This window comes from Mytilus trossulus, chromosome 1, assembly GCF_036588685.1.
Source record: "Mytilus trossulus isolate FHL-02 chromosome 1, PNRI_Mtr1.1.1.hap1, whole genome shotgun sequence".
NCBI lineage: Eukaryota > Metazoa > Mollusca > Bivalvia > Mytilida > Mytilidae > Mytilus > Mytilus trossulus.
The window spans coordinates 87,203,849-87,216,941 of record NC_086373.1 but is presented as its reverse complement, the minus strand read 5'-3'; the positions used below and the strand labels follow the sequence as shown (position 1 = coordinate 87,216,941).

The 13,093-nt window shown below is 31.5% G+C and overlaps 1 protein-coding gene across 1 annotated transcript; it reads right to left on the bottom strand.

The window, feature by feature from the left end:
* Positions 1-5,721: 5,721 nt before the first annotated feature.
* LOC134710799 (uncharacterized) lies at positions 5,722-9,957 on the bottom strand. The gene is made up of 3 exons (XM_063571201.1): positions 9,534-9,957; positions 8,489-8,600; positions 5,722-5,961 (listed from the first exon to the last, which is right to left on the bottom strand). The coding sequence occupies exons 1-3, from the start codon at positions 9,778-9,780 to the stop codon at positions 5,730-5,732; spliced, it is 591 nt and encodes a 196-aa protein (XP_063427271.1). The 5' UTR covers positions 9,781-9,957; the 3' UTR covers positions 5,722-5,729.
* Between the last annotated feature and the right edge of the window lie 3,136 nt (positions 9,958-13,093).

Here is a 13,093-nt window from a genome sequence, read left to right as displayed (position 1 = left end):
CACTGTATTGATTTATGACATGCTGTTTCCACGAGTGTTTACCTAAGATTATCTTATATAGAATTTTTATAAATAATGAGTGATACATTGTTTATGTTCATGAAAAAGTATTTAAAATGTTATCAAAACAATTAATTGTGATTTACACTAATGAGCTTGGATGTGTATAAAGTAAGGATTATGACTTCCGTTGATGATAACCTAAAAATTACTCAATCGGCGTCTTTAATCTTGTTGTATTTTCTTTTATTAAAAGAAAGAGTGAGATAAAACAAAATGAAGAGGAATTTAAATTTTTTAAAGTCTTTTGTATCCGAGAATAAACAATTTTGTCAACTTTAAACGACCTGAATAACGAAACTATCGATTGGAACTTACTCTCTCGGATAAAAGCCATAGGAAACAATTGTAACTGAAACAATTGAATAAGTAAAACAATGTTATTATAATAACGAAAGACCATGACATACAAATACATCGATCTGATACCAGAATATCGACCCCCTTCCCATATTCACCCTGATTTATTTTAGCTTTACCATGCTAGGCAAGAGTTGTGTCCCTTGTTCAGTCAAACTTCCGGTTTTCGTTTGAGTCGAACTATGTGTATCTCGAAATATTTCTCCGGTCCGGCTGACTTCGAGATAACGAGAGTCGACTGTACAGTGAAATTTAAGAAATCCTTGATTCTGTAAAAAAATTATCCTGACAATTTTCAAATATTAGTACCAAAAGTGAACACCCAACTGTTTACAAAATGACTTGATAGAGTTAAGTGGACATTTTGTTCAGACATTCATTGTTTAGATAGCTTGAACAAGGAGTTGCATCATGTAGTCATTGCATTGATGTCTTTATCAATCCAGTATCCATTTATTGTTTCACTACATATGGTTTCGTACATCTTATTAGTGAACCTTATTATATGATAATTGAGGAAAAGATAGTTGGTAAATATCAAAGTGATATTCAAACTCATGAGTCAATATAAACTAAAACACTAAAACAAAAAACACATAAATTATTAGGGTGATTCCAAGTGCTCTGGAAAAGTAAGCAGATCCTGCTCCCCATGTGGCATCAACTATTTTATAAAAGAATTTATGTTAATTTCATGGAAAGGTTTAAACATCGAAAGTGATTTTGATTCTGTCTGAATTGTGAACTCAGAACTTAACTTTTGGGTCCAACAATGAGATGCATTTATTTGAAAAATACTTTCATTAATGTCAGCAAATACCTCATTTAAAATCCTGTGTCCAATAGGTTGACAGAGAAAAAAATGCAGAGATTGATATAATCCAATGCTTGTAGAATATTACTGCAAACATTGATAAAACGAAGAAAAATGCTTGGAAAATATATATTATTTCATTGTTTATACATTTAAGTGTTTACCCTACCTCTTGAGGGAAATTCCTAAAGAGAAGTCTCAACCAATATGTTAGGGGTAGTAAGCAATTTAAAAGAGTTTTGTACACTCAAATAAGGCCAATTGGTAGAATAATTCAAATTTTCTACCAATGGTTCTATACTAACTTTTTAAACTCTTTATTTGCCTGTCACTGATATGTCTTTTGTAGAAAATTTTAATCCTGGTATCTATGATTGATAGGTTTATCTACTGGACTTGTTATCTCTAAGGATTTAATCAGCCCAATACTAAGTAGTCTGCTTTGTCCCTGAATTGATTTATTTAATACCATTTTTTGAAAGGAGAAGGTGTGATTGGTTTACCCACAAAATAACTTCCCCCAGATGTCTATTAGACAAATTTGTCAGACATCAGAATTTTGTCTTTCCACTATTTTGTGGAAAGATTTTTTGTATTTGTTTTGATTAAATTTTTTCTTCCTCAGCCAAATTTCCAAACTTGTTTTGTGGTTTTGCAAGATGTTTCTTATATTGTTTGCATGTGATATCTAACAGTTATTGCGCTTTTGAGCATGATCCTGTTTAATTGAAGACTTTATTGTAAGAGTTATCTCCCAAAACACTTTGTGGTGAAATCTACGTGACCGTAAAAGAAAGCAACTAATTTATTTTACTAAATTGCATTCCTCAGGATGATTTGTCAAATTTTAACCGAATCAATTTTGTAGACTCCATGACAGTTATTTCCCATTTTGAATTTGATATAAGTTGTTTCTCAATGTATCATATGAAAAGTAAGTAATACAGAAATAAGGTATGTGTAATTGAGCTCCTGGGTTCATAAAAATAAATTTGAGGTCAAGATCAAAGGTCATGTTCTATATTTTGACATTTCATTGTTACAATATCTCTGTAACATGAATGAAAGCCTAAAATGTATTGTACTTAATTGCTCGTTCAATTCGAAAGATGATTCGAGGTCCTAGGTTCATATTTTTTTTTATATAAATATATAAACGCATGGAAAAAAGTATTGCAACACCAAATTGAAATTGAAATAAAAAAAAATTCTTTATTTGTTTGTGATAATTTTTTCAAAAATAGAACTATTCAAACATTATTTAAATATCACCAGAGTTTGATCAATAAATATCGACTCGATAAGTTCTTATCTTCACATGCAGCTACTGTACCCGTAAACAGCAAAACAGATGTTTTTATCCACATTGTTTTCAACACTAACAACAAAGTTTATAAAGATTTGTGATTGAAACCTTGTAATGGGTCCTCCATAACTGTTAACTGCAGCAAGATGGCAGATTTTCAGCCTGAGAGAAGCAGGAATGTCGCTGTAACAACCGCACGTATTGTTGGTCATCGTCATTCCACTATAGATCGTTTTGATAATAAAAGTCAGGCAATAAACGATGTTAAAGATCTTCCGAGATCAAGAAGACCCCCCTATACCATCTGCTAGAGAAAATCAAGCATAAAGAAGGATGGTCAGAAGGAAGCCCATTGCATACAATACAATCCTAAAAAGAGAGTGGTGGGCATACAGGAGCCTTTTAACAAGAACTGTTCGAGATCGACTCATCGCTACTGGTTATCGTGCGATAAGAACATTTTGGGGACCTTTGTTTACGAACAGACACATTGTTGTCCGTATCCAATGTAGTGCAGAGCTCGCACAAGTTGGAAATAAGCATCGTGGAAGAAGATCCATTGTTCAAATGGAATTCGGTACATTTCCCTGGCACAATCGTAGCCCGGATTTGAACCATATCGAGCATATATGGGACACTATTGGTCGTTAAGTGGTCGAAAGGACACCGCAGTTCAAACACGTCATAAAATAAACAATTCTCTTCATCAGAAATGGTTGCTGCTACCTTAGCAACAAATTAGTCGACTTAAGGCAGGAATCAGTAGACGTTAAGATGAGGTCAATCGTTTGAATGGAGGCTGCGCACAAAGTACTAGTTCTTTTGCGCATAACGATCAACCATGATGTGAATAATCATCTTAATATTAATTTTGAAATGTCTGACATTGTAAAGTTCGACCACAGCAAAAGTTGTAAAATGCATTTTTTTGTACAAAAAACACTTCATTTTGTTATTAAATTGTGGTAAGATAAATCATTTTTTTCAAACATTTTTGTGTTCGTTTAAATACCAATGTTACCATAAACTATGTTTCAATATTATTTTACAAATATTGTAACATATTCCATCCAAAATAAGAGGCTGAATTTTCAAGTTTCAAAAAACCAAGATGTTGCAATACTTTTTTCCATGTGTATATATAAGAACAAGTGAAAAATGTTTGCTTTATTGTAATGAAGATATGTTATATTTGTCTGAAAAAATCTAATGGCATCTTATAGGAGTTAGTGCCCCTGAAATGTCTTAATAGAAGGTTAACTGACTTTTTTTCATGAAAAAGTACTCGGAATCCATATATATTTGTGATATAAATACATTAATTTATCACTAAAGTTACTTTCGAAAAAACGGATGAAACTCTTTTTTTGGAATCAGTGTGAAAGAAGCTATTATATGAGACCGGAAGTGACATTTACTTACCCGGTAGTACCACATTATCTCTCTTATTTCTCTCAAACGTATACAGAAACCATTTATTTATCACATCAGTATAAAGAATCTTGTGATTGGATGCAACTTTTAACTTTGAGTCAACTGGAACTAGCTTCGTTTCAATAACTTTGATGTGGAAATACCGTCAATTGTTCGCTGAACAATTGATTTTTGCTTGAAGTTTGATATATATGTTTGCATCTCTTTCTGGTAAACCTTGGCTCATATCTATTTGTCTAAAACCTTCATTTATCAATGAGATGAAACATATCTAATAGAGGTTTGAACTTTTTTTTAAAACAGTTTCAGGTTAATACAAAATAATATACATAAAGTATATAAATAAGTAAAATAAGATTCCAATTTAATCTTCGACATTTAACCTTAAAGTGATGGTTTGGCTATTCTTTTTTGTTTGTTCCTAATAATACTGCTTGTGAAGTTATTATTCCTAGAAGGTATTACCAGCCTAGTCGTCAGCACTTCTGTGTTGACAGGAATTATTATTGATATAGTTATTACTATAAATAAACTTTCAAACTTTAAATTTTGAAATACAAAGGCTTTTCTTCCTCAGGAATAGATTACCTCAGCTGTATTTGACAAAACCTTTAGGATTTTTTTGTCCTTAATGCTCTTTAACCTATGTACTGTATTTGTCCTTTTTCACTTTTATTTATTCGAACTTTACTGATGAGTGTTTTGTAGACTAAACGCACATCTGACACAAAATACATTTTTTTATCCTGGTATTTATGATGAGTCTATAAATTGGCTGTGCACAAAACTTTGAAATATCGAAATGCTACAAATTTTCAACTCTAGGAATAGCTTAATTTGAAAATTTTTAACACTAAGACGAGGTTTCTTACCCGATGGTATCACTAGTCCTGTAGTTAGCACTTCTATATTCATTTTAATTATCATTGATATGGTCAGAATGATAGATTAACTGTTTACAAATTTTTGAATTATCAAAATACTATGAGTTTTCCACCCCAGGAATAGCTGTTTTTGTTCATTATGCTCATGAACTCCATTCTTCAGTTGGTTATTTATATTATTTTTTATTCGAGCGTCACTAAAGAAACGCTTGTCTTGCATACAAAAGTTAAGAACAGTTTATTTACCATAAAATTGTACTCGCATCAACTTTCAACGTTTCTATACACATGTTCATCATAATGCGAACTAGAATATTTGCCAATCAGGATATTGATTCAAATTTAATAGTTCGCTGAACATTGAAATGAGATAGAGCAAACAGGACATGGTGTCTTATGGTAGTGATTCATATTCTCATCATTTTCTGATCTCTGAGATATTGAAACGGATATATAACTTATTATATTAAAATAAGACACCTGAGTTAAATCATTCATTAAAAACTTTTCGTTATAATTTTTTCTTAAATCGTGTTTTATTTTCTGTTCCTGAGTTATTACCATTGACACTTACCAGTGTCTGATGGGGTTCTTACAGTTCTGGTCATCCAAATTTTCGGTCTTTGTATCGGATAACGGTAATTAAGAATTGTAATTATATAGGTTTCTGTATTGTTTAAAATGGTCACTGCATAAAAGAAGACGTGATTTGCGGAGGATCTTGTCAAGTTTAAGTAAAACATTTATGTGCAGCATATATTTGAAAAAAACATGCTAACGAAAGAAATACATTTTATGTTAGACAAAAGAGATGTCATACATGCTTTATTTCTAATTAAATAATGTTATTATGTTAACCTTAAAGTTGGAGTTAAATCAAAACACTAGGAAATCTTTCCTGTATTTTTTCTAATATAAACGCTTTCCTTTTTTGTCTATCAAGTTCTGTAATTTCAAAGACAGGAATTCCTAGGAGTTTGTATTCCCGAAGTATACTGTTGTGAAAGACATCAAGTTCTTTAAGTTTCGGTGAAAGTCGAACTCCATCGTCCACAATACACTCCTTTTGTGGTTTTATTACAAATATGAAAGCTGTTTTTAACCTGGAATTATATATAAAAAAATCATTTAAGGTCAAGGAACAGTAAATGGGCTATGTCGCAGATTTTGCTAAAAATTTGCATACAACCTTGGCTTGTTGAACTACAACTGAAAATCGAAGAAATAGTACATTCATCTCTTTTATTATCTGAAAAATTGCAGATTGATTTCCTTTAAAATGGGTGAATATTTGTATAGAAAGCACATAAAATCGGTGAAAACCCTTCTAAAATTTGTCTTAAAATCGCCAATTCTCTAATTCCACTCCATAGATTTTTCTTAAAAAACTATATATTGTTGACACATACATTTCTGTTTTAATGATATAAAATAATCATAGGGTCACCGACTTCGTTTTTTGTCTATTAATCAATTTGTTACCTTGCGGGTGGTGAAAAACGTCAAAAATCAACGTTTTACGGCCTGAAACGCGATAACGTTACGATTTTTTCGACGTTTTGTTTTGCAAACACTTTATACCAAAGCTTAAGTCATTTACTAAAAAGCATTCCAGAGCACCAAAAAACGTTTAACTATCGAAACCAAACCCCTACCACAACTGTGGAAAAAGTACAAATTTGTAAATTTTTACAGTGAAATAGGTGTTTGATTTTAAAATAGTACTGTCCTATATATTAATTTGTGAATGCATTGTCTGAACGTTGCTGTACATAAAGAGCTATCTTATCCATTTTATTCTCCTTTCCTCTTCTGAAATTTGGCCACATATATGAAATTGTTTATAAATATTATCACATGTTGTCCCAGCAAAACATGTTTCAATTTTAACAACTATATAAGCAGCACAACATCAACCTATCAATCCTAGATTTATAGCTATGATGCAAACAGTAGACTACATGTTTTGGATTCTTAACAAGTAATACCCTAACTCACTTTAAGCCATTACTTATCCTTGTTCATATTTTTGAAACTGCTGGTGGAGAATTATTTCCCCGAGTCTAATACCAGCCCAGTAGTCAGCACTTTTTGTGCTGACATGAATTATCATTGATATGGTTATATTCATAAATTAACTGTTTACAAAATTTAGAATTTTTGAAATACTAAGGCCTTTCTACCTCAGGCATAGATTGTCTTAGCTGTATTTGGCAAAACTTTAAAGTATGTTGGTCCTCAATGCTCTTCAACTTCGTAGTTTATTTGGCCTTTTTAACTTTTTGAATTGGAGCGTCACTGCAATGATGAGTCTTTTAAAGACGAAACGCGCGTCTGGCGTATATACAAAATTTAGTTCTGGTATCTATGATGAGTTATTGTTTATAATTTGATGAGACTGTCGTACAAGGTGAGAAATAGAGCGCTTTAAAACCCGGTTTAATAAACCATTTTCTAATTTGAAAATGCCTGTACCAAGTCATGAATATGACAGTTGTTATCCATTCGTTTTTGATATGTTTTGTCATTTTAATTTTGCCATCATTAGGAATTTTCCGATTTGATTTTGCTCTGAGTTCAGTATTTTTAAGATTTTACTATTTATGCTGTTTTCTAGCATGCAACAAAACCAGGTTCAACCCACCATTTTTCATGAAATGCCCTGTACTAAGTCAGGATAATGGCCATTGTTACATTATACATGTTATAGTTCGTTTCTGTGTGTGTTACATTTCGGTGTTGTGTCTCTGTTGTGTCATAGTTCTCTTACATTTGATACGTCTCCCTCAGTTTTAGTTTAGTTTATAACCCGGATTTGTTTTTTCTCTATCGATCACAGTTAGAAAATAAAATTAAAAATGAGCCACAAAATGTTTACTCATCTCCTATTCCTGGATTTCTAATATACTGTTTGTGTTGTACATGTGCATATGTATGTAATCAGTATCTTCCATAGATTTCATTTTTCAATATTAAAAGGGTGAAAAATAATTCCTTTTATGTGTATCCATGGCAACATTCTGCATTTATTTACAATAAAATATTGCAAAAAGGGGGGTAAACATGTCACATATCCTCCCAAAATTTGGATCAAACTAGAATTTCAATGCCTTTGAGTGATACCTTTTTAGAAACTGTTTGCATAGATCTTCCTTATGATCAAATAAAAAATGGGTGTATTTCGCCTCATTTTTTCGTAAAATCTAATCACAAAGTTCGTGCGACAAAAAGTTGGAAAAAAACATTACAATAATTGCCGGACCAATGTATGGTTTGGGCATGAAAATACGGACTGTCATACAGAAAACAGCCTATATTACATGCATTGTATAATCTTGATGTTCATATAAACCCAATACGAAGGCTATTTAAGTACTCAGCTATCCAAAAATGAATTTTATTTCACACTAGCTCTCATATTTTAAAAATCCACAGGGGCCATAATGCGAAACTACACACCTAACTGTGGAGTGCTACCTTATGAATTTTGAACAGTGGTATACTACTGTTGCCTTTATTCGTCGTATTTTTTTGATTTTAGTTCTGACTGAAATTAATGTTTCATACATGTAAGTTACCTTTCCACTAGTAAAAAAATGAATACCGTAACTGATTAAGAAATACATTTACCTATCTGTCCATTCCAATACTCCTGGTATTTCACGAAGTTTTCTCAATGCTTCATCTCCAATATATGTGTGCACGTAAATCAAAGGGTCAATACAACGATCAGCAATAAAGTCTGAAAAGAGATACATGTAGTATATTTGGATTGCTATGATCGATTGTAATTCAGTTATTCAAATGCTGTATCTTGAAAAGTTTGCTTTAACTGTGGTATGATTTTAACTATTAAGCTAAGAACAAGGAGAATACCTCCTCTAACAATGAATTCGAGCCACCATACACGGATCTTCTCACAATTTTCATTTTCATTTAAACGTGGTACTAGCTGTCAAATTCATGCTCACCAATTTGACTCAAATTCTCATGTTTGATTTATAACATACTGAAACGTATAGCCAAATTACAATTAGTCTGAAAAAAAGAAGTTCAGAGAGCATGTACTCGATAATTTATACCCAAATTTCGTGTGTACCTTAGTCTAGACGCTGTTTTATTAACTGTTGAGATGACCTCCGAATACTGCTGACGATCACAAAACCCAGAAATATAAATTGATTGCAACCTCATGCAATTGGTTTGTAATATGTCTGTTTGATTTCATGTTATAGGTTAAAAAAATATATCAATTAAAATTTTTACCTGCATGCGAATATTTTTTTGTGGATAGAATCACGTCAACGAAATGATTCACCTCTGTTCACTTTCAATGTTGACATTCTTTTTCTTTTAATGACCAAACATAACTCATGCACGTGGAACAACTTATGCATGCGTAACCATTCTCTAGCCAAGTGAAATTGAATGTCACATGAATAAGGATTTAATGAAGTCGAATAATTCAATAGCAAGTGAATAAATCGTCAGCAATATTTCTTTGTTTATTATGACAAAATTGTACCAAATGGACTGCTAAAACTAATTTTTATTTTATTATCATAATTCTATTAATGAATGAAATCATTTTCTATTTTTTTCATATCTCGTAGCTGGAACCCCTTTAAACATTTAAAACCATTGATAGTATATAGATATTAAGAAATTAAGCTACCTTTAGACATAAAGCTATTTTCCTCTTCAGTCTGTATTTGTCGTCGTATAATTTCCTCGTTCAATTTAAGAAAATTTTCAGGTTGTGTTTCGGGTAAGAAATCCTCACGTTGCCAGCCGAATTTCCTAATCACACCTCTCGCAATTTCTTCTTCGAACTGCACGTTCAAGAAAGGCTTTAAGTCATTAAGTATGGTTGTTTTCCCTGTACTATGAGCACCAGACAAATAAATCCGACACGTCGACATTTTTGAATGTGAAAGTAAAAATTAAATTAATTGATTAAAAGTCCAATAATAGATTCTGTGTTTTCAAAAATTGTAACACATAATTTTATTTTATATTGTTATAAAGTTCTAGAAAAGAATGTTCACTTGGTACATGAAACACTCATTATCTATGTCCTTAACTGTATACATATTAAATTAAAGTATAACACAGTTTGAAGGATTTTAATGATCCACAAACGTACGGTTGAAAAGTTTTGTATAACCATAATATTTTTTATATATATAAAAAATATTAATTAAATGTTGTCAATAAAATCCCTTTTAAAAATACACATGCAAATCAACACCCCTTGAACAACAACATCCAATATTAAAAAGAATGAACTGATGAACGAAATATATAAAGATTTTTCTGAAAATTGTTAATATTTGAACATTTTAAATTGATAAGATTTTGCGATTTCAAAAATGTGTATTTGTCATTTTTTTATTTGGCAAACATTTAAGTAAATTAAAAGTTCGACCTTTATTTGGCCTTGTAATTTATTTTTTGATTCGAGCGTCACTGATAATTCTTTTGTAGACGAAACACTCTTCTGATGCAAATACAAAATTTCAAATCCTGGTATCTATTAGGATTTGTTTTAGAAAAGGCAGTAATTTCCTGATGCGTATGTATACAGTTTAAATAAACTAAATTACTTTCAAAATTTAACTACACTTAAACAATCACGTTAAGAAGATAGTCAAACATCGAAGAAAGTACACACAAAATGCCGCTTAGAGAAAGACCTAAAGCATAGTCTTTACGTAAGTGAAAATGATCATTTGATACGTACACAATTTAGAGGACAAGACAAATCAGAATATGCATTATTCTTGTAGTAACATACATACCTGGTGTCAGAAAGTTACAATATGGTTTCAGCTGGGTTTTTTTCTTAAACAACTATCCTGTACAAAGTCAGTAATATGACCGTTATTATCAAATAGTTCGTTTCTATGTGTGTTGACATTTGTTTTTGTTGTACTTTGGTGTTCCTGTTGTTCTTTTGATCTACTCTTATAGTTAATGTGTTTCTCACGGGTTTGTTTTGCAACCCGGATTTTTTCTCTCTCAATAAATTCATGCCATTTTTAACACCGGAATACTACTGTAACCTTTGTTGTATTTGCCGAAAAGATAATAGTTTAAATAAACTGGGAAAATGTAAAATAGCTACCATTTTTGTCGTGAATAAGGTGATGGGAAATGACTTCTTATGGGAATACTTCCCACCAGTTTTTTTTCTACACATAAGTGTTTCTGTTGTGTCGTTGTTTTTACCCTTTTATTCGATGTGTTTCCATCGGTTTCGGTTTGTAACCTGGATTTGTTCCCCCCATCGATTAATGACTTTTGAACACCGGTATACTACTGTTGCATTTGTTGTATATTCGAAGACATTGTAATTTAAATAAACTGCGAAAATGTAAAATACTAGTAGCTACCATATTTTTATTAAAGGCGATGTAGAATGATTTATAATGGGTATACTACCAAACAAGTATAAAAGACACGATAAGTCACCAAACAGCATTCAGCATTGAACAATACCCAAACCGTGTTGTCAGCTATATAAGTCCAGACATGACGAATAATAAATCAATTCAAACAAAAAGCCAACGGTCTGATTTCTGACAGAACAATAACAAAAAATAAAAAATATACCTTAAATCAACAAACCACAATAGCTATATTTCAGGCTTTTGACTTTTAAAAGACACATTCTAAAAGCAGAAGGTGTAAATAAAGGCAACAGTAGTATACCGCTGTTCAAAACTCATAAATCCATGGACAAAAACAAAATCGGGGTAACAAACTAAAACCGAGGGAAACGCATTGAATATAAGAGGAAAGCAACGACACAACACCGAAACGCAACACACACAGAAACGGACCAAGCATGAGACAAAATCCCACGAGAATAACAAATATAACATCTAAACCAAATACATGAATGAATTTGGGATAAACAAGTACCGTGCAACGTCTTATCTTAATATCTCAAAAATAAGAGAAAACAAACGACACAACATTAAAATGCAACACACACAGAAACGAACAATAATATGACAATGTAAACATGTTTGTGAGCGATTTTTTTCTCATAATCATGGAAAGAGACAACACAGTAACACCACAAACATAATAACAACTGTAAAATTGGTTTAAAAAACAAATCAACTAACATATAGACAAATGACTCAAAGTTCCGATCTATGAGTACTCACAGTTACTGAAAGATAGTTAAAGTCGATAAATAATAAATAAATATATTATTTAACCGTTTGAATCTCTTTCTTTGTCACTTTTTTCTTCTTTATATTTGCGACCCAAACATAGGATGGGTAACACTGATTCTTAACTTTTAGTTGAATATATGCACTTTAAAAAAAAATGTAAAATGACAATTTTTATGACGATTACAAAAGAGTGGCGAAATATACCAAAGGGACATTCAAACTCATAAGTCGAAAATAATTGACAACGCTATGGCTGAAATATACCAAGCGAAGCCCTACTTTTGACTGATGCGGATAAATATTTTTCCAAACACAGGAGTCACCAAGGGAAGGCTCTTTAAGGTCAAGGAACAGTAAATGGGCTATGTCGCAGATTTGGCTAAAAAATTGCACACAACCTTGGCTCGTTGAACTACAACTGAAAATCGAAAAAAATATACATTTATCTCTTTTATTATCTGAAAAATTGCAGATTGATTTCTTTTAATATGGGTGAATATTTGTATAGAAAGCACATAAATTCGGCGAAAAACCTTCCAAAACTTGTTTTAAAATCGCCAAATCTCTAATTCTACTCCATAAATTTTTCTTAAAAAACTATACATTGTTGACACATAAATTTCTGTTTTAATAATATAAAATAATCATAGGGTCACCGATTTCGTTTTTTGTCTTATAATAAATTTGTTACCCCGTTGGTAGTGAAAAACGTCAAAAATCAACGTTTTACAGCCTGCAACGCGCTAACGTATGATTAATTCGACGTTTTGTTGGATTTTTTCACAAAGAACGCAACTTTGAATGATGTGTACCGTAAAAACGAAGTCGGTGGCTCTATTTTTATTTTGCATCATTATAACGGAAATTTATGTATCAACAACATGTAGTTTTTAAAGAAAAATCTATGGAGTAGAATTAGAGATTTGGCGATTTTAGAAAGGTTTTCGCCAATTTTATGTGCTTTCTATATAAATGTTCACACATTTTGTAAGAATTCAATCAGTAATATTTCAAATGATGATTGAGATAAATGTATTATAATTTC